The sequence below is a fragment of the Anoplophora glabripennis genome, unplaced genomic scaffold (genome assembly GCF_000390285.2).
Source record: "Anoplophora glabripennis isolate ALB-LARVAE unplaced genomic scaffold, Agla_2.0 scaffold304, whole genome shotgun sequence".
Taxonomy (NCBI): Eukaryota; Metazoa; Arthropoda; class Insecta; order Coleoptera; family Cerambycidae; genus Anoplophora; species Anoplophora glabripennis.
In genome coordinates, this window is record NW_019416405.1 from 1 (window position 1) to 25300 (window position 25300).

At 32.0% G+C, this 25300-nt stretch overlaps 1 protein-coding gene and 1 long non-coding RNA gene across 2 annotated transcripts; one reads left to right on the forward strand and one right to left on the reverse strand.

Moving 5' to 3' along the window:
- Positions 1-2748: 2748 nt before the first annotated feature.
- On the reverse strand, positions 2749-16741 carry LOC108911277 (the record flags this gene model as incomplete). Its single annotated transcript, XM_023454455.1, has 2 exons — positions 16700-16741; positions 2749-3242 (listed from the first exon to the last, which is right to left on the reverse strand). A coding segment is annotated over exon 2 (381 nt), but the record flags the coding sequence as incomplete, so codon positions are not given.
- A 55-nt stretch (positions 16742-16796) lies between these two features.
- LOC111691498 lies at positions 16797-23346 on the forward strand. Its single transcript, XR_002762963.1, has 3 exons — positions 16797-17250; positions 18629-18731; positions 23302-23346. It is a non-coding gene; the product is annotated as an uncharacterized LOC111691498 (long non-coding RNA).
- The last annotated feature ends 1954 nt before the right edge of the window (positions 23347-25300 follow it).

Consider the following 25300-nt stretch of genomic DNA (forward strand, 5'->3'; position numbering starts at 1 on the left):
ACATCGCCTTAATGTTAAAAATGTTGTCACCGCCGTTCTTGGTTGTGAATTTTCAAAATATTTGGAATTATTCAAATTTCGTGGCTGAAAACATACAAACGTATTGAATTCTCGAAATCGCGAGAGTTGTACGGAACTAAATTTGTTGAAACATCGATTGTATCATTCTTCGAACGACTTGTAGTCTACAACTATATTAAAATAATTTGAATGAGTTCGGCTACATTGGAAAACGCAATATAGACCAGACCCAACGACACAGACTGCATTGGAATCTAGCTTTGTACGAGAACAAAACGAATTGCTTCAGATGAACTGGAAAGCATTCGAATGAGGCAAACCCCGTTGGGAGATGCGTACATATTAAAACCCCTTGGCTGAAAAGCTTCGAGCACATGTGTCTGGGCCCGCGTTGAAATCTCGGTCTGTACGTGGCATAAGCGACGATCTAATCATAAATTATGTATGTGCTTGGGGATAACTGATCGTGTACAGTCTAAGTCCAGGTCTTGGGGTCCGGCTATAAATACCTCCACTGTGTGGTACAAGAGCTCTTCAAAGAAGTGGTCAACCGAAATAGCCACCAGATGCTTGGCGATCTGTTTTATTATCTGCTAATTAAAACGTTCTTATTATTTTAGCGGTGAGTGCTTCAAAGCCGTAATTGCGCCTTTTTAAAATGTGCCGTACATAATATACAACACACATGGGAAATTTATAAAAAGTATAAAAAGTTCACAGCCAACCGAGTTTAATGATCAAGGAAATGAAAAAGTTAAAAATATATACAGGGTGTTAATGAACTTATATATCAAATATTTTTGCCATATGTCCGTTGTGATGAGGTAAATACATGGATTTGTGTTGAGTAAAATGTAAGTTTAAGATCTGACTTACCTCAACATTGCAAAGAGTCACCTTTTGAGAAATGCTGATTTTCATAGATGTTCAATGTACCCACCATTTGCTTGCGCGCAAGCTTCAGCGCGACGTATCCAATTCGCTCGCACGCGTTGCTACATTGCCACGTTCTCCCGAATCGTATTACAAGCTTCGTCAATACGATGTCGTAATTGGTCGATATCACGAAGTTCCGTGGAATACACGACACTTTTCACATGTCCCCACAAAAAGAAGTATAAAGGGGTGAGGCCCAGGGACCGGGGGAGGCCATCTAACCAGGCTGCCGCGGCCTATCCAGCGATAGGGAAAAGTAATGTATAGAAAGTCGCGCACAGTATCCACATATTTTGCCGAACATTTAATGGCACGTCTTCCAGTAACTCCAACAAGCGATTTTGCAAAAAATCTAGATATGAAGCACCGTCTAAGCGTCTAGGCAATTCAAAAGGTCCTATTAAAGTGTCATTAACGATACCGGCCGACATGTTAACTGAAAACTGTTGCTGAAAGGCACCGCGACGTATTTCGTGTGGATTTTTGTCGCGTTACGTACACCATTTCGACTGAAACATGCTTCATATGGAACAAGTATTTGCGCTGTAAAGGAGTTGAAGATTTCCTGCATGTTGCTGAAGCAACCATCCGCAAAAACCTCGACGTAGTGGAAAACCCTCAGGAGTAAGCGCTAGAACACATTGAACATGACATGGGTACAACTGAGCTGATACTGCGATGCGGATCTTCTTCGACGAGATCTAAAATAATTTCCTTAACATTTGTCCAAAACTGCGTTACAGCAACAAATGTTCGCGGTACGGGGGCACGTGGTTCCGGATATATTGCACGGTACATTTGACAATCTCTGTGGGCATTTTCGTTTGCTTCGCCATATATTCGCAATTGCTAAATAAATGCGCCATTTTTAAAAGAAAACTTGGAAATAAGGTTATTAAATGTACTCTCGAAAAACAGCACAGCAATCACTACAACATTGTATTACAAACTGACTTTCGAATACAGTCCGGCCCCGATAAAATGCATGTATTTCAGCAGTTCCAGAACAGTTTTAATTTAATTAGCTCTTTTCTCAATGACCTTAAACTTCCGATACAAGTTTGTGACATCAGTTAACTAAGTTTTTGCTCCTTTTTCACCCCTTTAAATTTTTGACATCATAGGTTCATTAACGCCCTGTATACAAAGGATGTTTTTGAAATTACGTCCATCCTGACAAATGCATATTAGAAAACCTTCTTCAACTACATTTTTTAACGCTAGCAAAACGTATGTCGCAGCTAGTGATCAAACATCATGATTGGTACATTTCCCAGTGCAACACATATAAGGATATAATAGGTAAGAATTCTTGGAATTTCTCTAATGTAGCGCGCCAAATCTTGACCAAAATTAATGACAATAAATTTGCTAGGTCTGGAAGTATCGGGATCAAATGAAGATTTTATAACTATTTTATAGGTTCAGAAGTTATGCCAACAAAGTGAGGAGTTTCTAAGTTTTTAAAATGTAACGCTTCTCTTGCGACGTGGCATTGAACGAAACATAATGTAGTGTTTATATCATCGATATATACGTCTTGATCCATGTACTTTGATATTATGAATACGCTGCACTACGCTTTATTCAATGTCACACAACAGGAGAAACGCTACTTCTCAAAAGCTCACGAAATTCATGCTTACAATTCTTGAACAAGAAATTGAACCCTGGCCAATTTTGGCTAGGGCATGCACTTTGATGTTGTGAATCTCCTACACTTCGCATTGTTTATCATCATATACGACAATTATAAACATACGATCGAGAAAAAATAAGTTCAGTACTCACCAAACTGTCATAATCTTCCAAGTCGCCGTCTTCTAGATCCCCGTAAGTCTCAAACAAGCCATTCTCTGTAGTCGTGGTGGTCGTAGTAGTCGTCGTCGGCCTAAGCTTGGTCCATCCCTTATGCCTGATCCTAGAAAACAGAGTCTTCGTCCCCCAGGGCTCTGCATCGTTATTCATGTTTTCGATGCGAGTCTTGACCTTCTCTAAATTTGGGTACCTAGATTTGCTCACTTTGTAATTGTAACTAGAACTACTCACTGCATATTTCGAGGGATACCTGTCACTGCGCTTAATGTAATCCAATTGCGATTGGTACGTGGTGGATGCCACTGCAGAACAAAAGTAAAAACACAGCACTAACTTTGAGAATTCGATCCACATTTTTAATTGTTCTCTGTTTATATGGTTTTTATGGATTCGGTACGGTCCATGTTTATTTAATCTAGTGAACGTTGAACTTGGGGTATTTTACGATGTTTAGTTTCAATTAAGACCTACAAAACACAATGTCACATTTAGATTGGTCTGCGAGGTGTTAAATGGGTGCTATTTGGAGAGGAGAAAGTTGCTGTCCCTCGTGGCATATCTATATTAGGAATCTCAGAATTTTGTAAACAAAATATCTTTTTATATAATATGCTTATTGATGTAAATATATCAGCGAAATTCATCTATGGCAGTTCTGCATTATTAGTCCTACAGTCAATATTATCAATAGTTCAAGGTGTTTGGAGAATACAAACTATAAACTCCAAGGTACTTAAATATTTAAGTAACTTCACATGCAAATATACTTAAGTAACATAATTACAGGTAAGTAAAACACGATTTAAGTGGAATACGGTATTTTATACAAACATCAAGGCCAATTTTGTAAGTTAATGTTCAAGATATGTACAGATATGTCAATATCGAATAAAATAGGTGATGAAATACAGTTTTCAATAAAGTCGCTCAGGTATCGACAAATGTGCCATATTTTAAGTACATCTAAAAAAATATTTAGTCAAAGTAATCATAAATTATGGCAAAATTTCTAAGAAATATGAATAAAACTGAACAGCTTTAAAATCACATTTAAAAACATATGTGACAAAGTTTTATCTGGATTTCCTACTATTTTCAGAAAATAGTTGTTTGAGAACAAAAGCAGATTACTGATTTTAAGGATGGAGGAAAATGTGTTTTAGTACTTGAAAACTGTTTAGAATCACTGTTTTGCAGTTATACAGGGTTAGTCAAAAGTTTGGAAACCCCTAAAAATCTCAGCGGGAAAGCATTTTTGGAATAAATAGTGAGGACAAAGGTCTCAGGATTTTTCACGGTGCATCCGATGGTAACGTTGACCTTGACGTCAAGTCAAGGTTCAAGGTCATATCAAGATCAAGACGGTTTTTTTAAATGGCGACCCTCATTTTCGATCCAGGAAATGGAAGGAACAGAAAATTCTGCATCCGAATATGACATTGATCGTGACCTCAGTTCAAGGTTGAGTAGATTACTTAATGGTCACTACTCCGTAGTGACCTTGATCTTCGATTTTGCCATGAATGGCCGAATCATCCCCACTCTTGCCTTCAGTGGCCGGATTATTTCCTACTCTCGCCTTCAATAGTCGTATTATCTTTCAGTTTTAAGGTTAGGATTTCATAGGCTAACTCGATTATCTGCGACCACTACAAAATTGTGTATCCATTATATTCCATCGTCGGAAATAAAAAATGATAGCTGGAATAATCACTTGATCTTGACTACTGACGTTAAGCTCACGTTTAAGGTCATAATAACATGTAGAATTCCACCTTTTCTATTTCTAGCGTCGCAATAAGGGGTGGGCTACGCTAAAAACCGATATGACCTTGACATGTTCTTTCGATCTTGACCTCAAGTTGAAAGTCACAATGGAGTACCATCAGGTATCTACTCAAAGATTGTCACTGCATCTGATTTCGTAGTTAAAAATCATTAAAAATCTACATTTGACCTTGTATTGACCTTAACCATTGACCGTGAGATCACGATCAATATAATAATCGGATGCAGAGTTTTCTGCCCTTTCCGTTTACGGGGTCAAAATGGAGGGTCGCTATGACAAAAAACGACTTGATCTTGATATGACCTTGAACCTTAACCTCAAGGTCAAGGTTACCATCGGATGCGCCATGAAAAATACTAAGACATTTGTCCTCACCATTTATCTAAAAAATGCTTTCCCGCTGAGATATTTGGGGGCTTCCATACTTTTCTCTAACCCTGTATAAAAAAATATTGGTTCGTGGTATCATATTAGCACTGGATGAATTATGAAGGCTAAGATAGTTTAAAATGATTTATTTTGATGCAAGATATTGTGTTGTCTACGTATTTTAAGAGCCTCAAAATATACAAGGTGTCTCGGATTTTAACCACAAAAATTCAGAAGAATAACCTCTTTACTGTATAAACTAATTTATAACTGCATTTAACTAAACTTATTATCTTTATAAATTATTAATTTGTACCAAAGCAGTAAATAAATGTTATGCAACAAAGTCACAAGATCATTTTTGTTCAAAATAAAATTATTGTTTCAAAAATAGTAAACAAATATTAATTTTTCCACCGGCTTGCCACAATTTTTGAGAAAAATGCGACCAGCATACTTCACTTCTACTACTGATTTGAGTTAACTATTTATTTTACAATACAATATCTTTATTTGTTGAGAAAGTAATAGGTACTTAAAAGTATAATTTTGTTTTTGAAAACACTAACGCCCTTTATCTCAAAAATGGTGGAGTTTCTATAACAAATTTAAACACTAATGTGCTATTATTTTTAATTCCTCTATCGATTCCTGCATTTTCAATACTCTTGTATTTTTAAATGTATCTATATTTATTATGTTCTTCTGTACAGAACTAACATCTTTAAAAATTGACATGAATGTTTGATTATAGTCAATAGAAAAACAAACCATTCTCCGAAAATATATTTGCTCATACCAATTTATGAAAATTTAACAGTCTATAAAATTTGGCAATAGTAGGATTTATTCAGTATGTTCTCCTAACATATACATACACATACTAGTAAGGAATATTTGTTTTTATAAGATGAGAATTAAGAGGCTACCTAGAGAAACACAAGGTATGGTGTTAATAACGATACATTCTCCTTCGCTCGCCACTCCATAAAAAGCCAATTACCAACCTGTTAACGTATTTGCAAACTCGTTAAATTTATAATTAATAATAATAAACCCGGCGATGAACAATAAACACGATTTTATTACAGCCCGCATCGCCTAGAGACTACACAAGTGTTGCTGATACATTTAAACCAAGTATGTATAATATCGATAAGATACCGCGCCATGTCTCTTCTTAAACGTTGTTTATGTAATTTTATATTTGTTAATGATGTGTACAAATTATGTAATGCAGCATTACCCAATACATAAGTAAATTAAACGAATGTTGAACTGTGAAATCAAATTAATGTGGCGCATTCCATCTTCCCCGGGAAGATAATAGAAGAGCGTTCTATTCCTGGACAGAAAAAGAAGTTAGTTTACTGGGACTTACGCAATAAATCTACTTTGAATTATGTATTATTCCTACGTAGAGGGAAGGTCAGGTTGACATTTAAACAATGCGTTTTTGGCACTTAGTGTTGATGTTGATAAACATTACGCCTGGCAGTATTTTTTTCAACACCCCGTATACCAGGTTTTACTCAATCAAGAAAAAATTTTAATTGAATTTGAATGTAGTAAGCCAAGAATATCTGAAAAGGTTACCAATTTCGTAATGCTGTATCTACTAATCAGCTATAATTTGTTGAGTGGAAACAGAAGCGACACCAATTTTTCTTTCAATTTTGATAACTGTTAATTGTTAGTTTTCAAGTGAACGGGCATTCTTCAATATGTGTTTCAAGACAGCCAAGATATTCGCGTTTATTAAAAATATAACCTTACAGAAATACAGCAGGTAGTTAAAGAAAATATTCCTTGTACAATAGGAATTATGAAGTAGCACAATAAAACGTATACGTTATATCAAACCAGTATCCGGAAGTTGGTAGTATACTGTACTTTCATGGGTCTGACAATTGAATACATAGGTACTTCACAAACTTGATCGTGTTTGATTTTTCTGCTAAATAAGCTAACAGATCATCTTCAATTAGGTACTTCCATTATTTTTTCTTTTCGCAAAATTTTTCCAATGGAATGTGATCGTCACTTTGTTTTTAAATGCAAGTTTTGATGTAACAGCTGGGTAAAGTTATTTTACTGACTTCTATGTTACTTTACCGAGCTTTAACTTCCTTTCCGATCTAGATCGTAAACAGTTTTCTAGTATGGCAGCACAAAAAATATATGTCCAAGATAAGACCAGATATACTATGGTTAAAAAAAATAAATTTAGTCAATTTTTTTGCCTTTAAGATATAATAGTTTTATATCATATGCATAGAATCGCTCTTTCTAATAAGGAAAAGGTATTAATTCTCCAATATAGAGCATTTCAGTACATTTAAGGTCGAAGAATTATACTTTTACGCAACAAACAAAGTACCAAGTACCGAAAATCTTTTAAAATATATTTCACATTGGAAAAACTATATAGCCATTGCCGTAGACACAAAAAAAATTTATTTTCTAACATTAAGGTAGTACATTACTTTCAGATACTGATTAATAAACTTCTATATAGTTTAAAACATTTCAAATTTATTGAAAAAATGTTGTGATGTATATCATAGATAAGTTGATTTAAATTAGATATTGATTTATTTTTGCTTGCTCGTTCAAATAAATCATTCCTACTAATTCGTATCCAATGTAATCGCCGTTTAACTCCGACGCTATTACCACTTATAGAAAGCTGCAATCTTGCGATGCTTTTTCATTTAACATATGGTTATACATTTTCAATATACATTAAATGAAACGTAAACGAGCCCTAAAGGAACTCTCTATCAACGACTTCCCAAGTTTTTAGTTCCGTGGCCTATATTCGGTTTTGTGAACTTAATGTTTATGTCAGTGTTTTAGCATCACTTTCGCAATGGCTCCTATTAATAAATATAATGAAACTGACTATCCCAGCATCTAATTTATATGTAAACGATTTATCTGTAATGCGTATTATCTGAAAAGCAAAATTTGTGAAGGTGAAATTGCGAAGAATGGAAAACTAGTATATGAACGTTCGTTAGTTAACTTTAATTAAGTAATTAGCAAATTAATTTTCTATCCTCACTCCTTTGAAATTACAAAATTTCATGCTACTTAACTTAATGTCATATATTATATAGTAGCACAGAATGTCACAATATCAGTTGTACGGTTACGGTTTTTGAGAAAATTTGAAAAATGAACTTTTTATTTCATCTTGTAATCATTTCATTATTATATACGACGACTGAAGTTTATCTGTCCTTAAAATATTACACTCTTATAGCCAAATAGCTTCTTCGGATAATCCAGTGCATACTCTGGAAAATCGAATTGCACGAAATGCAAACAAGAGTGGGTGATTTATGTTCGCTTTTTAATGATTACTTCATAAATGCTCCTAAGGAGATAAATTTAAAAAATTCCAGTAACGAATTCTGCAAAATATCATCAACATAATGGACAATATCCTTCATTTTTTATTCAGCGATACAAAATTATACCTATTTTCAAAAAAAGTGTTAATAGAAATATAGAGAATTACATACCAGTGTTAATTCTGTTTCTCTAAAATATTCCAATACTGCTTTGAAGATAGATTCTTGAGATTTATCAATAAGTAAGTAATAAGATTTTTACATAGACAAAGCATGGATTTCGTGCGGGTAAGTCAACTAATACAGCTTTATTTTCCCTATATGGAAGGCTTGTCGAGTGTATGGAGGCTGGAGAGAGCCCTGTTGGGATAGTTTGCGATCTCACAATCAGTAGGGCTTTCGACTGTATTAACCACAATAAGTTGTTAAAACTGTTTCACTATGCTTTAAGAGGAGTAACGTATGACTGGGTGTCTCTATATTTACAGAAAAGATTTCAATACGTCAGTTTGACTCATTCCCACTTGGGTTCTACGAAAAAAGTAAATTCGGAATATAGAGAAATAGGCGCAGGGGTACCACAGGGTTCAATATTGGGGCCAATTTTATTTTTATATGTTATATGTGATATATGATGACTACCTTATTACGTATGCTAATGACACTTCATTATTTATATCAGAAAAAACGGTTGAAGCATTGGTGAAAAAATGTAACTCAACTATCCAGGAAATAGGTAATTGATTTGGTGCTTATTCTTTATATTTTAATCCTATGAAAACATCAATTATCAGATTTCATAACTATCAGAAATATTGCTCTAAAATGAATATTAAAGTGCACAATACCCCTTTGTCAGACACCGACAATGCAATAACTTTTCTAGGCTCTATATTAGATGAGTGCTTGAATTAGAAGGAACATTATAATAAACTAATATCAAAATTAAATCGTTTGTGCTACTAGAAGCTTAAACCCAATTCTTGGTAAGGATCAAGTTATAGATTTGTAGGTGGTATCCCGGCTGAGGTAGGTACGGTGTGTTTCTGGGGCAATTCTGCTCTGGCACCAGATGTATTTATTGTTTAAAAAAAATATTACGATGTATAACGGGTGTTCCGAGGTATCATACGTGTAGAAGCTTATTTAAAGATTATGAAGTGCCAACACTCACAGGAATTTTTATTTTTGAATTGTATACCTATGTGTATTTAAATCGATACAATTTTTTGAAAGTTTTTAGTCACTTACCAGTGGAAATTAGGCAAATTCTTGCTGTCTTAGTTTTAAGTGACTAATTGACTGTTCCTATATATGTGCATATCTTAAAGGAAAATAAAGAGTTATTATTATTATAAATAAAATAAAAAGATAATATATTTTTACAATTTTTTCAAAAACTGCAAAGGCTTTGTCAAATTTAAAACCAGAATTCTCATAAAGCTGACCACCTGTCACTTATAATAAGAGAGACACCCATATACAGCTGAAAATTGAACTCATTGAATAAATAAAAGGAAAATTATGTCCCTACTTCTGATTATTCAATTTTTAAAAGGTTATTTTTTGTATACGAATATATTTTGGTTCATTTAAAAGTTTAACGGTGTAAAACAAACATTTTGAGATGTAGTAAGTACAATAATCACTAGAATAAACACTTAAATATACAAATTAAAGTGATTTACAAATTATTAGAGACAGAGGTCAACATTCGATTAGATTAGCGCAGTCTCAATTTCTTAACCTCTCGTCGCTCTTTTCTTCTTCCAGCTTTAATGAAACAAAAAATATTTATAAAAAGGTCCACAACGATTTTGTAAAAAAATGTGTAGTATTTTCTGCTACACTAGGCATTAAACATTAACAACGCATTGAAAATGAAAACAATAAATTGAACGATGCGTCGCATGCTCTTTTTGAATTTAAATTATTGAAACAATTTTGACCATATTTAAATTTCTAACCTTGTTCATTACGATACCGAGACGAATAACACATCAAACATCAATAACTTTGAAAAAAAACACCTTTTTCTCTTATCAGTTAATAAATATTCATTACTCGTGAATAATTGTAGTGGACACTTAATTTCTACTTATTTCATCAATTAAGTAAATGACGAAATCCTCGGAAATTATATTTTACGTAACACTTTGTAATATTTTAATGCTGTATTATTAAACAACACGTAGAAGGTTACAAACCGATACTTATACAGATATGTTTTCTACTTCTATGAGATAATTTTCCCTCTCCCAAAGTTGAATAATAATTAATATTCATTCACAAATGCGAAGCCCAGACAAATTTATAGCGTCGTGATTCTTCTCACCTCATTAGCATTCCACGATGGGATTTGAATAAAAAAACGTAAATTGAAAAAATAACCAGCACCTGAATTAGACACCTACGCTGTTATATAATAGATACAAGTTTAGCATTGATAATTATTTGGGAAAGACAAGCAGAATGAAGTATTGTTGATAATATTGAGATAGGCGTTTTGTAACGTTGCCAAACATAAAATAACATGTCACTGTCACTTAGGCTGACCGTGTCTGAAGATTATTAATAAACATAAACACAATCGCATTTAGAATGCTAAAATAACCGTAAATGTATTGCCAAATATACAAACGCAGTAACTGACATTGTCTAGTTGGCAGAAATGCATTAATGATTGAGTTCGAAACGAATCTCACTGAAAATAAATATAATTCATATTCAATCAGTTGATTTTTTTAAATGAATTTTGTATCAATAGAAAACCCAAAATTGACGTTTAACCATTGTTTTTTTAATAGTTGTACAAAACATTTACTATTTCTGACTTTTAGATATGCTTATATGTAGAGGATTTGGATATAATTGCAATAGCGACTACTTCCATTTTTATTTCACGGTTGAATAAACTGACACCTGGCAGCTGTAAAAAATATATTTTAATTGTTTTGGCTAACCGCCTCGCCCAGTGATAAAAAGGAACGGTGTCGCAAAACCGCGGTCAAGTGCAACCTAACATATTTCATCTTGGCAGACATTGCTGGCAGTATCAGTATGCTGTTTTGGCTGAATTATCTTATTTACAAATCATTGAAGAATTATCGTTTGAATCAGGTATAGTTTAGACATAAAACCCAACACCAACGCAAGTTTTTTTTAAATAAAATAGTGACTCCTTAAACCAATTTTGTTAAAATTACGTTTTTAAAGCCGTATTTAGTAAAATTGATGACACAATATATTCAAATTCAAATGAGGATCGCTGTTGCAAAACTCAACAATTCAGAAATTAGCCACAGAATGGGAGCAAAGCGCTTCGAGCAAGTTAGACTTCTGTAACGTCTTCAACATTTTAAGTGACTGTAAATCAATAAACGCTAGCATTTTCAAATGATCTAATCAGAAATTTATCTGGCTAGCTCTAGTCTTTACAACTATTTTTAAAATTGGATATTTTTCTACCGCATATAAAATAAGTAAGCGTACTTTGGATCGTTTCAAGGGCATTTTTAGCATATTTCCCATCATCCACACGAAAATCCGAGACATACAAATTGGAGATTTTGTCGTCTACTTTCGGATGCCGTTTTCAGAATTTAAATCGGACCCTTTTTGATAAATCGCCACTCTGTGCAAAAAATACCCTAATTTGTTTATAATGCAATTGTGCGAAAACTATGTGTCGGACAGAAACCATCTTGCGCATGATTAAACTGCATATTATTATCTGTCACTTTCCGTCAGATTGTTTTTGCAGCTTCAAATTTGATGGTTATGAATTTTTGAAAAAAGGTCTATTTTAGAGGCTTTTGTAGATTTTCTCTGTATAAAATGAACCGGTCGGGTCGCATAAAAACCATTTTATGGGTTTTTTATTCTCTACAAAAGTTCTATTGAGAGTAAGACGATTATTAATTCGAGATATTATAAAAAAAACAAAAGAAAATGTATTTTTTTTTGCAGTTTTTATTGTTTAAAAAGAATTGTTCACGACTTTGTAGGGAAATCACTAGGGTTTTCGTTTACTAAGCATTTTTCAAAAGGAAATACATGAAATTTGCTGTAATATTTAAGTGTAATAACAGCTTGTTTTTTTCGCTCTACTGCACTGGTTGGCCTATAAATCCAAGTACGTTTTAAAAAGTAAGTATAGTTTTTTGAGACCCCATTAATGGTTTTAAAAAAAACAATTACCTATCCATGTAACATAACCTCAAAATGCCAAAAAATCGTGATTTTGGCACTTTTAGGTTAGGATGTCAATTGAGAGAATTGAGTTACATCTTTTGAAAATTTTATTATTCTTTTTTCAAATCCTCATAATTTCACAACCGCTTACTTGAAACTTTTTTAAATATCTCAGTTCTCTTTTCCAAAATTTTATGGAAAATATTTAATGCCTAACAGATAAAAGCCCGATAAAATAAATTTTAAATTTTTATGACACGCCATAAAAACCCCGATATGAGCCATACAATGAAAAATGAATTTTTCAATTACATTTAAAGCTCCATTTCGCAAATGTCGATATCAATGCACTCCGTTAATAACGCTGCGGTAATATTAAAGCAATAAATTTCAACAATTTTTGGTGCCTTGCCAGTACATGTGCGATTGGCATAAATACAGAATTTCCGAGAATGGCGCTTTTAGCGCATATATATCAGTGGCATATTTAATATTTAACCTCTAATTTGCGACACTGAACTAAACAAATACCATGGGGATTCAGAGAACTGGTTTCATGCGAATAAATTAATGTTTATTTTAATTATTACTGCACACTGTTCTGTACCTCGCGAACGGATAAAGCATAAAGCCTGGCTTTTAAAGCCATGCTACACAGAATTCATTTCACAGGGAGTTTCAAAATTTCATTTACTGTAATTTTGTCTTTATACGGCGTGTTCTGAAAAACATTACATAAATTCAGGGCCTGTTAGAATTTCAAAAAATATTACAATTTGTTGAACTGAATGAGCATTTAGCATTCGCAAAAACCCCACATAACAAAATTTCAGTTGATTCGGTCGAATTTTGTGGAAGATAAGACCGAAACTAGATTCTAAAAAATTATTTTCAACGCGCTGTATCTTGAAAACGGAAAAAGATATGTCCATGGTTCATAGCAACAAATTGTAATATCTTTTGAAATTCTATCAGGCCCTGAATTTATGCTAGTGTTTTTTAGAATACTCTGTATACATATTCAATTCTATCACATCATTTTAACACATTGGTAATTACTTCCTAACCTTCTTAATTTTTCTTGTGAATTTTTTTTTATAAATTTTACTTAGAAAAATTTATTTTTTATATTATATAAGAAAAATCATGTCCAATTTTATACTATTACTGTTAGGTAATTATTATAAAGTGTGAAATCTATTGAAAATTAGAAATACAGAGATCAATATTGAGTTTAAAAATATTTTGAAGCTTCGTGAAATACTTAGGTATAGGATTTTTACTAAAACACTCTGTACAAGAAAAAGTCATTGTCAATTAGGTAAATTCAATAAAATTCATTTTTAGCGATTACATGTAAAGAATTTATCTGAATAAAACTAAACTATTTCGCCAAGCAGTTTCCAACACTTTAACTTAATTAATAACAACAATTAAAAATTAAATATCAACATGTATGCATGGTTATGCAATGTTTGTTTCATGTAAATAAATGACTAAACTATATTATATTGGCAGCAGTTGTAGCTGTAATTGCCTTTAGATTTCATCACTAATCATTTCATTATTCAAAAGGAAAGTGATAGATTGATTAATTTAAAAATTAAATAGTTATAATGATTTCTTAAATGTTTGCAACTAAGTTGATGAAACTTTCTTCATGCATCAGTATCTCATTCCATAGAATATTATTAATCTATTAAGATCAGCAGTAAAGTGATATTTTTAAAATATAAATCTTTAAACTGGGAAGTACTGAAATTAATACTGAACCAAATAGTGTGATAAATACTTTACCAGAACCATGTTACAGACAAATTTATGGGTCATATCTTGGAGTCTACATTCTTATCAAAATGTAATATATTACATTAAGAAACGTGTACGCGAGTCCACCCACAATTTTGATTTATACGAATAATTAAAAACATTGCTTCAACCAAGGGAAAACAAGTATCAAAATATAATTGTGATTCAGGGTTCGACATATAAGTATGATGTTTAAGTTTTCCAAAATAGAAAGACCAAATTAGAGAGAAGATAATAGAAAAATTTTTCAACTATAAAAAAAATAGAACAAAAGTCACTTAAATAATACATTGGCAAAATTAGAACATGTGGCAAACAAATAAATTATATCTACAAACAGACTTACGTTAGGAATAGGTACTTTCTTAATTTTCAACACGTAGAAAGGTGCCACATTAATTTTAGAAGACTTTAACTATAAGGTAAATATGTTATTTATACTGTACTAAAGTAAAAAAATATTCTGAAATTAAATTGATGATTGCGTTTAACTAGGTTTTTATATCATCAACATATAGAAGGTGGGGTACAACATTTAATTAGATTATTAATGAAAATATTGACTAACAATGGACCCAGGACTGATTCCTGAGGAACACCAGATAGAATTTGAAAACTGAGCAATGAGAAACCTTTGAAGCATGCATATTGATGCTCACCAGAATGATAAGAATATAAAAGTGATAAAACATGGACATAATATTTGTTTGTTGTGAGCTTAACTGCTAAAAAATCATGTCCTGAATTTTTTTCAAGGCCACAAATATAATTTTTTAAATACATCCTTGAACAAGAAAAAACATTCCTGAAATAATTTATTACGTGTGAGATTTGGTAATAACATTTCCACAATTGTCACTAAAATTATAAATCAATTAATTGAAATATCATTGTAAAGATAAATGTCAAAAAATTTTGTCTACAAATAACACGATTGATTGCAAAATACAGATACGAGATTTTCAGGGTAAAAAGTGTTCTCAAGTTTAACAAAATAAGAATAACGTCCTGAAGAAACGAAAATACAGAAAGCTTCGAATTTATACAGTTTTTTTGGTAAATTGTTTTATTTACTTATTTTTCATTTTGCAAATATTGACATATTTTTCAGTCTCAACAAAATTTAAAACTGGCCCGGCCGTTACTCAAGGATATTACGTTTATACAAACTTTTCTTTCTTTAAAGTGATATTAACTACGATTGTACAAAAACCATTGTATAAAAGCGTTATATTTTCATTATGAGGTAAAAATAGTCTTGGGTTTCAGTTACTTTATGCGAGTGTTTATGAATTTGTCGGAAGTAAACCAAATATGTCACGCCAACGCATTTACAAAAGAGAACATTGTTTAAAAAAATATTTCCTCTTGCAGTTCAAATATTTTTTCTGACAGATCTAAAGAGGTTACCAAAACTCGACTGTTAGTTAAAGCGATTTGTTTTTCAATACCGAGTGTATTTACCCTGTTAGTTTAGATAATATTCATTGAAAGAGTGACCCAAAAGCAAATGTTTATTTTAATTATTTTACAAAAGCTGCTATAAATATATTTTTTCTAGAATTTAAAACATTTTGACATGACCAGTTCTTTTGTTGGCGGTTTAGATACAGGGACCGCCTTCTGTTAATCTCTATCGCGGTATTGGAAGCACGACTTTTTAATTTCAATGGTCGCTGGGTACTTTTGACTTTAGTCTAAGCTCCATAAAAAGTTTCTCGATGTTTTATATCACTTTCTTTGTCACGTGTGAAAAACCAAAGCTAGTAAAAGTGTCAACATTCCTTGTTTTTATTAATTTGCGATACTTTTTTTCGATATTCAATCAACTTTATGAGCTAATTGCACTTGTAGGTACTAATATGTATTAGAAAAAATTGTTTGCTCCAAAATAGTATTTAATATAAACTAAAAATTGTGCCATTCTGCGTAAGTTACATTTGAAAATAAGTTAAACTTAAAGAAAGGAAAAATATCGTCTTTCAAAATTTTAAAACGGTTTATCTACCTGCCTACCAAAATTATGATAAATGTTGTAAATTGTACATTGCGCTTTTAATTAATTTGACTTTATAGGTAACACATTCAAAATTATAAAATTTCATCATAGATTTTATTTAAATAACTAAAGAACTGTTTAAAATATAATTTCAACCAATACTAATTGGATTTTCTAGAGTAAAGTAAATGTACCTTTTTTATTTCATAGTATAGATGTATTTTCCAAGAATATAAAAAAAAATAAAAATTAATTCTTCTGATAAATATAAATTTCTAAACAAACACATTTTAATGTTTTTTTTCTATTTACTGTCATAAAATTTGATATTTAATTTTTGCATGTGATTCTAAGAGTAATAATTGACTGTACATTTTCGGTAGAACTAAATTTTAAAGATCTTACAATTGCAGGAATCTCCTAGCAGAGATCAAAGTAAAAAAAAATACACCGAGAAACAAGAACTTTTCCATCTCGAAAATCCCGAATAACACCCACCTACACCACATCTCCGTCACAGGCATCACACATCACCGACTGTCATTTTTTGAAACCCTCTCGAAATCGTCACTCGTGGTCGCGTGCTATCAGCGATATCCCAGACAGCTTGCGCTGCTCAACTCGTCGCGGTTTCAGTTAGACTGAGTCTGTGGTGCCTGTTATTTGTTGAAGCAGCACAACATCGTGGTCCATTCATCTCGCATTTCTCCCGTCTGGTGTCTCAAATTTCGACATTTACGGACACAATAGGGAATGCCTACCTTTACCGTATTGTCCCATTATCAAAAACTCACCCACAGCGCTATTCTTGCGGTTTTCATTGATTGAACGTAGATTAGATGTCTGAAATGGTGAGGAATGTCTTGTCCTGACAGAAAATTTTTAAAATGCCGAAGATGATGTTTCTATTGTTCCTAAAAGTTTTATCCGTTGTTCATATGTTAGAGATATTTAATGTAAGTAGTCTATTATGGAAAGATAGTCGGATAGATAGTCAGTCTTTCCATCCGATAATTATTGAAACATTAGTGCAAAATAATTGATGTTTATTTGTGACTCAATGCTGACGCGTTCAAAAATTTTACTTGCAAATCTATAAAATAAAATTCTCGCCGACATCAAATAACTTTTTTTATAGTTGAGACATCTCAGAATCGCCACTGGTTAGATTTTGGTCAAATTCTACACTTTGGTAATTATTATGAGGAAACAAAACTGTAATAGCTGTTCTACATTGAGAATTTATTGATCAATTAATTCATGAAGTCGCTTCATCAAGAAATTGGACAAGTGTAATGCACCAAATCTGCTGTCAAATAACTTCATGAATTTATTCATCACGTTCTTGACGAATTAGAGCATGTTCTAATAGCTTTTACATTGACAATTTATTGATGAATAAATTGACGAAGTACTTCATGAATTAATTCACGAATTTATTGGTAAACAGTGTGGTTTTACTGATTCATACGTCAAAAAACTTGACAAAGTATGTAGCAGTATAAAACCACACTGTTTACCAATAAATTCGTGAATGAATTTATGAAGAACTTCGTCAATATATTCATGAATATATTATCAATGTAAAACAGCTATAACAAATTTGAAGTGTATATCTTCAAGGTTAGAGTAGTTGATCGCGTTGAATCTTTAAGTATGGTAAGGCCCTTAGAACAGATTTAAGAATACACATATGGAATGATTGTTTTTAGTATTTATCCACTTTCCCGCAAAAATATACCTGTAAGTAGTATCTAACAACACAAGAATCTAAAGTTAGCGTTATTCCCCATTTCCATGGTAGCTTATCACACTTCGGTACACTTCTATAGAATTTATATAAATATTTTTAATTAGTTACTCTGAGCAAGATGAAAGGTTATCTGTTATATCGATTTAAGTATAATTTTTCTACAGTATTTTAAGCAAACAGTAATGAAGTGAAAATAGATTTAGCTACTAAGGAACAGAAGAAAAAAATCGATGAGAAGGTTTATTCGTATGAGATGTAGTGCTATATTTATTTTTTTAAGTATTTAAGGAATGTTAAAAGTTAAAATAAAACTTGCAATGTGTGACTGTTTAACTATATTACGAATTCTTTGAATTGCTAGCTTTTTCTGTATCCAGCACTTTGATCTACATTGAAGTCTTTGAACTACAGCTTTCTACGGACCAAATCCAGTGACCAAGTCCCGCTGTTGATGAAAAATTCCTCAGCTGTTTTACATCGTTATTCTCTTGAAAATCCACCAATGCTTTGGTTTAAACAACTTTACTAAAATATGCTTTTACGTTACTTACAAGTGTAGTTTTAACGTCTATATTTTCTAGTGATACCACTCCGCCCCCACAGCCGAGTCCACCCCCACCTACCCTAGCCCGAGAACATCGAGTGCAGGCCAAAGACTCCCAGCTAAGGTTAAGGAAGTGGAAGGTAATTCTGTAACCGACTATCACTGAAATATTTCTAATGTATCCCTATATCATATTTCTCTAAAGAATAAAACTGTTTTTGAAATAAATAATATAGGGCCCACCCCAATTTAGTTTGAACATACTGCAGAGACTAGATGAAATGTTTGAACAGCGTAAATGGGTTGGAAGAAGGCCAAATGGCCAACACGGTCTCGCAACCTAACGGTGAAGAATTTTTTCTTTTGGGGCCGCTTTAAAAGTCTTATACACAAAACAACAGGACCTAAAAATATGCAAGCGGGTTCGAGCAACGTTCTATGGCGTAACAGTCGAGACTACGCACTATTCATCATTCATTTGGAGAATTTACACGAAGAATACTTGCTGTGTAACATGAACAAGATGGATTTTATTATTATTATTTAAATCTCATCTGTATGATCGCATTGCTCTGATGTCTTCTATCTCGATAAATTATGCAATAGCTATCAAGTTTATTAATTTTTTATTTAATAGGAAGTTTGTAGAAGTAAAATTTTGCTTCCTGAGAACTCTAGATGTAGTATAGAAAACTATAAAGAGTTTCTAAATACATGGGCCCATGCTTTCCTATTAACAACATTTTGTTAATATACTTCAAAAAAACTTTTTCGAGTCTTTTCTATTTTGGCAGTCGCCCAAAAAATGATAAACTGTTAAGACTGATTCTCGTTACGGTTTTTACAAAGCTGTAAAAGATCCAAGATAATTAAAACATCAAATGTTACGGTATACCTTGCAATAGAACCAATTCTTAAGGAGTTCCGACTAGAACTCATGATAATAAATTTAAAGCCAATTGTAAAATATATACTCATTAAATAAAAGTGATTTTCATCGTTTTTGAAATTGATGACAGATACATCAAACTCTAATAATGGAGAAACCGATATTCATTGCAAATCGGGATTTCTTGAAAACTGTGCGATATATCAATATTAAACAAGAGCACCTTTTTTTTCTTAATAATAATCTAAAAATAAAGATTAAAAAAATAAACTATCTTGAAAGATTTTTAACACAAAGTAAAAATTATTATATTAACCTTCTCTTAAAATATGTATATCCCTTATTAATTTCGAAAAAAAAGTTTATACTCGTATATAAGGGTGTACTTATTTCTTAGCGATCTCTCCTGAAAATATCGGGACACAATTTAGTTCCACTATGTATATTATTATAAATGTTTTATCTCTATTTATGTACTGCTTAAGCAAGGGGTAAAAATATAATAATAAATGGGAAGTGATCATTTACTGAGTGAACCACATTTTTGCTTTGGCATATTATTAAATCAGACCTTAAAAAACTCGATCTGAAGTCATTAAAGTAGTCTGTCTGATTCGCACCCTATTTATAAACCAGTCTTATCTGAAGAAATAGATATGCCTTTAGGAATATGCAGGCAGTAATGTTTATAAATAATATGCATCCTGATACGATGAGTAACATGAACAAAAATATGATTCTGTTTCCCCAGGCACAATCCAACTGACCGGTATGTAATCGCGTCGAGGATTATCGGATCTTCATGACATTTGACATGCTTGAGTCTCCATACTAGATATGTGTCTTTCTTGATGATAATGACTAGCATAGGCGGAGATTCCATAAGTGCGTACTGGTCTCTCAAGATTACCTGACGTTTCGTTGGAATGATTTCACCTTCTTCAGTTATTGGCTGTGTATGAAGATATACAAGGTTCCCAGAAAATTCAAGGGAACTTAATCGTATTCCTAAAGATCTGTCTTGGGATCAAAATAAAACATTTTGGACCAATTCCAAGACCTAATAACTTAACTCCCTTAGATCATCACTAGAAAAAAAAAATGCTGTAAAATGTTCACCCCTTCTTAGTCAGCTTTTGACTCAATGAACTGACGTGTATTTGTTTTTGATCTGTATGGTATTAAACTTCAGTTTTCAAATATTATGCTTGTGAGTTCCGAGAATCAAAATGTTTCACAGTAAAATAAGTAAAAAATTTTTCTATTTCAAATATTTATCTTTATTTATTACCTAGTTGCTGAAATTATTTATTGATGAACAGTGAACAGTGTAAATTTATACTTAATTTACTGTTTTGTTTTCGAAAATATGAAAATTGGATGTGACACAAAATTTTCACCTAAAGAATTTGATATTTTGACAAAATTATGTGTTTGTTATTATGCACAAGTACAAACTAAGAATTACATATTTTTCTATCTTTTTACACAAATAATAGAATAATAGGGGACCAACATTATGCCTCTAAAAAATCAAGGCTAACATGATTAGTTTTCGAAATATTTAAAAAAAAACGAAATTTTGAAAATCCGTTTTGTTTGGTGGCTTGAACTTTAATAAAAAGCATTTCCTAGATATACTCCATAAACTACAATCTTGTCTTCGAAGGGAGAATTTATCAATTTTTCTTTACCAGACCATGCCAGTTGGTTATCTAACATGTCTCAATATGTATTAAGTATATGCAATTATCAGCAAAATTTTTATTTTTGTTTTCAAAATTTTTTTGACTAATGGATACAAAATTTCTAAACAGTTTTCATGAGGTCTTATGTAATCTATTAATTTGTATATTCAAGTATGTACAAATTAACTAATCTCTAAACAAAATGGTCCACAAAATACGCAATTAGCAGCATATTTTGATTACGTTAATCCTACTGGAATTCTTCATGCTCTTTATTCATTTTATTTATTGCAAAATACGATAATGATCTCTTATTCAAAATTTTAGCTGCCTGAGGATATTATTACCTAAGTAAATATTTGTGGAAGGTCACAATTAACGATATGCTGGAGTGATTTTATTGATTTTGATTTGTATAGTTGCTCATAAATCGTAATTAAGCAGTAGTTTTACTTAACACTAAATTGAAATGAAGATTAATTTCTTCTTACAGCTTTGCTTTCAGGCACAACACAGAGTAGCTATTTCCCACGCAAATTCTTTATTTATTCTTTTATTTTTTTCAGAAGCGTGAACCTTGGAAACCTCTNTATAAAATTCTCGTGTCACAATGTTCGTTCCCGTACTCCTCCGAAACGGCTTGACCGATTCTCATGAAATTTTGTGAGCATATTGAGTAGGTCTGAGAATCGGCCAACATCTATTTTTCATACCCCTAAATGTTAAGGGTGGTCCACCCCAAAATTTTTTTTTTATTTTTTGGACAAAATTTTCTGTTTTTATTTTTTCATGATTCAGCATTGAAAAATACATACAGTTCTAAATTTTCACCCTTATACGATCAACCCCTGATTTTTAATCGCGATTTTTATATTATTTTGTTCCACCCACAGTTCCACAAGATGGCAACACAACGTTTGCCGGGTCAGCTAGTAAGACTCTAATAATGTTTTATTTTAATGCGTGGTGGTAATAGTTTAAACTAGACGGATTTCACAAGGTCTTACGACACTTCTGGTTCGGGCTGAGGCAGTACAGTATTGGGAGTCATGATGGCTTGCAAAAAATGTAATAAAATTTCCAGGGTCGTAATTAGAAAAATTAAGTTGATGATTGTTCTAGAGAGATGAAACGTTACATATAAAAATTTATTGTGCCATTCGATAGAGGGAAAAAGTGGCCACGAGAAAGTATTCTTCTTTTTTCAATATCACCTCAAACAAGGCTGAAATGAAACAAAAACGGATTTCCAAAATTTCGGTTTTTCTCAAATATTTCGGAACTAATCATGTTAGCCTTGATTTTTTAGTATATTATTCTGAGGAATTTTTATTTTTAGCAGCTTTTAAATAATAATTAATGAACAGAACTTACATACTATGTAAAATTTGATCGATTAAGAAAAATTAAGAAGTATTTGAAAGGTTTCAATTGTACATTAATCTTCTTTTATAGATTTTGATATACAATTTTCATACAAGGTGACTTGAACTTTAATAAAAAGCATTTCCTAGCAATACTCTAACAACTACAATCTTATCTTGGAAGGGAGAATTTTTCAATTTTTCTTTACCAGACCATGCCAGTTGGTTATCTAACATGTCTCAATATGTATTAAGTATATGCAATTATCGGCAAAATTTTTGTTTATGTTTTCCAAATTTTGTTGACTAATGGATACAAAATTTCTAAACAGTTTTCATGAGGTCTTATGTAATCTATTAATTTGTATATTCAAGTACGTACAAATTAACTAATCTCTGAACAAAATAGTTCACAAAAGACGCAATTAGCAGCATATTTTGAATACGTTAATCCTACTGGGATTCTTCATGCTCTTTATTCATTTTATTTATTGCAAAATACGATAATGATCTCTTATTCAAAATTTTAGCTGCCTGAGGATATTATTACCTAAGTAAATATTTGTGGAAGGTCACAATTAACGATATGCTGGAGTGATTTTATTGATTTTGATTTGTATAGTTTCTCATAAATCGTAATTAAGCAGTAGTTTTACTTAACACTAAATTGAAATGAAGATTAATTTCTTCTTACAGCTTTGCTTTCAGGCACAACACAGAGTAGCTATTTCCCACGCAAATTCTTTATTTATTCTTTTATTTTTTTCAGAAGCGTGAACCTTGGAAACCTCTGTAGAAACTTGGCAATCAATTGAAGGACACCCTGTATAATTTTTTAAACTCTCTTCCTCCGATTTGCTCACTTAATTAAATTCATGCAACTAAGGCCTTATTATTTCTCCACCTACACTATTTTCCTCAATTAAAATCAGTTGAACAGGAATAATTATATACAAAAATTCCTGGCATACAATGAGGTGAACTCTGCACATCTAACAATCAGCATATTTTCAAAAGACAGATGTTCGATTTAGTAAATTTACTAGAACCCTCCAATACTACAACCTCTTGTATTACACCCACTATGGAACTGAGACTACAATGCAAAACTATGGGATTAGAAAGAGATCAAAATGTGTGTTGAAATACGATATTCGAAATCGTCGATCCTGATTCACCCATTGCCGAATTCTTGGTTAGTCACGTTCTAAAACTTTTGTTAACCTTACAGCTGCTGTTTGATTACGTGTTCAACATTTAAAACTTATTTTTTTTATTTTTATGTCACGTACCTACTTATAACTTTGTTTGGCAAGCCTTCCTTGTTCCTAGGAACTACTCAGAGGTGGTCCTAAATATTACTGTTAGTGAGTTTTTGAATAATTCTACGAAACATTATGGATACCTTTTAGATGCTTTTCCACTCTTTAAAAAAGGTCGATAAGAGAGTCACATTGCGTTATAATATTTTAATTATCTAAATCAAGCATCAATTATTGAAATTAGAGCAAAATGTGAGAATTGAGATAGCAGTAAGCAGTAGTTGATATAGACAACAAGAATAGAAAGATGAAGTAACTTGAAACTCAAAGAACTCCTTTTGCAAGAGTTAACTGCTGATAAAAGTAAATTAGAGCTTGAATTCCATTAAATTGCTTTGTGATGTCCCAGATTCGATTTCAGAAAAAGTTTCGGCAAAATACTATACAACCTTTTTGTTTTTAAGAGTCATAGTTACTCGGCATTACTTGTATTTTTTTTAATTTGTTCTAGTACCCCAGTAAGTAGACTGTTATTGAAATTCTTCTTTGTCGATCATTTAGGCAACCCGTTATACACTTGTTAACTGAGTAATAACAATACAGCTGGCCTAATTTTAACAGAAATATTGCCTTACTACACCGCACGAACTGACAAATATTCTATAATATACAGAGGGAAAAAAGTATGTTAAGTCGTTAACCATAGAATTTTATGTGGGAACTCTCCTTATGCCATTTTTCATTTAAGCATCTCTTTCAAGGCAAAAGTATAAAAGACTTTTGCCGTTATATGAGCGAAGTTTCAACTGAATGTATAACAGTTTTACTAACATAGTTCCACTTTTCAATTGTAACTTTGGCATATTGTATTCTGGAAAAAAAGACACCTAACTGAAAAACGGCATAAAGAAAGTTCTAGCTATGGTTAATGACGACTTTTTCATACCACTCTTTGTATTTACTTTCTTATAAGAGGTTTAGAAATATCAAATTTTAGTGTACAACGAATTTGAAGGTATTGTAAAATCTTCCTAATTCAAATATGTATCAAACAAACTTCTATATTGGATATTAATGAAAATAGAATCAGGAAAAATTTTTCTTTCGATTGAGCTACTGCTTCGTAGGAAATAAATTTTAAAAAATCGTATAATTCCAGTTTTTCACATTTCTCTTACTATTTCGGTCTAGTGGTCTTCTTTCTTTGAATCATAGTTGACCATCTCCCTAATTAATTAAGTCTTCGACTTCTGAGCTAATCCTTGCGAATAGATAGGGATAGGGATATTGATATGTTATTATTATTATTATTATTATTCAGATGGGATTCAGATCAGGTCTTCTGGCTGGTTATAGCATTGTGGAACCCACTAAGGTAATACCTCCCACACCTTGACAGAGCCTGCACCAAACAGAACAGTTCGAACAATATCATATTGCGTTTGCATTTATTATTTCTGTATGAACAAAATCCAGACTCGTCACTGAACATGTGGGTAAAGGGCG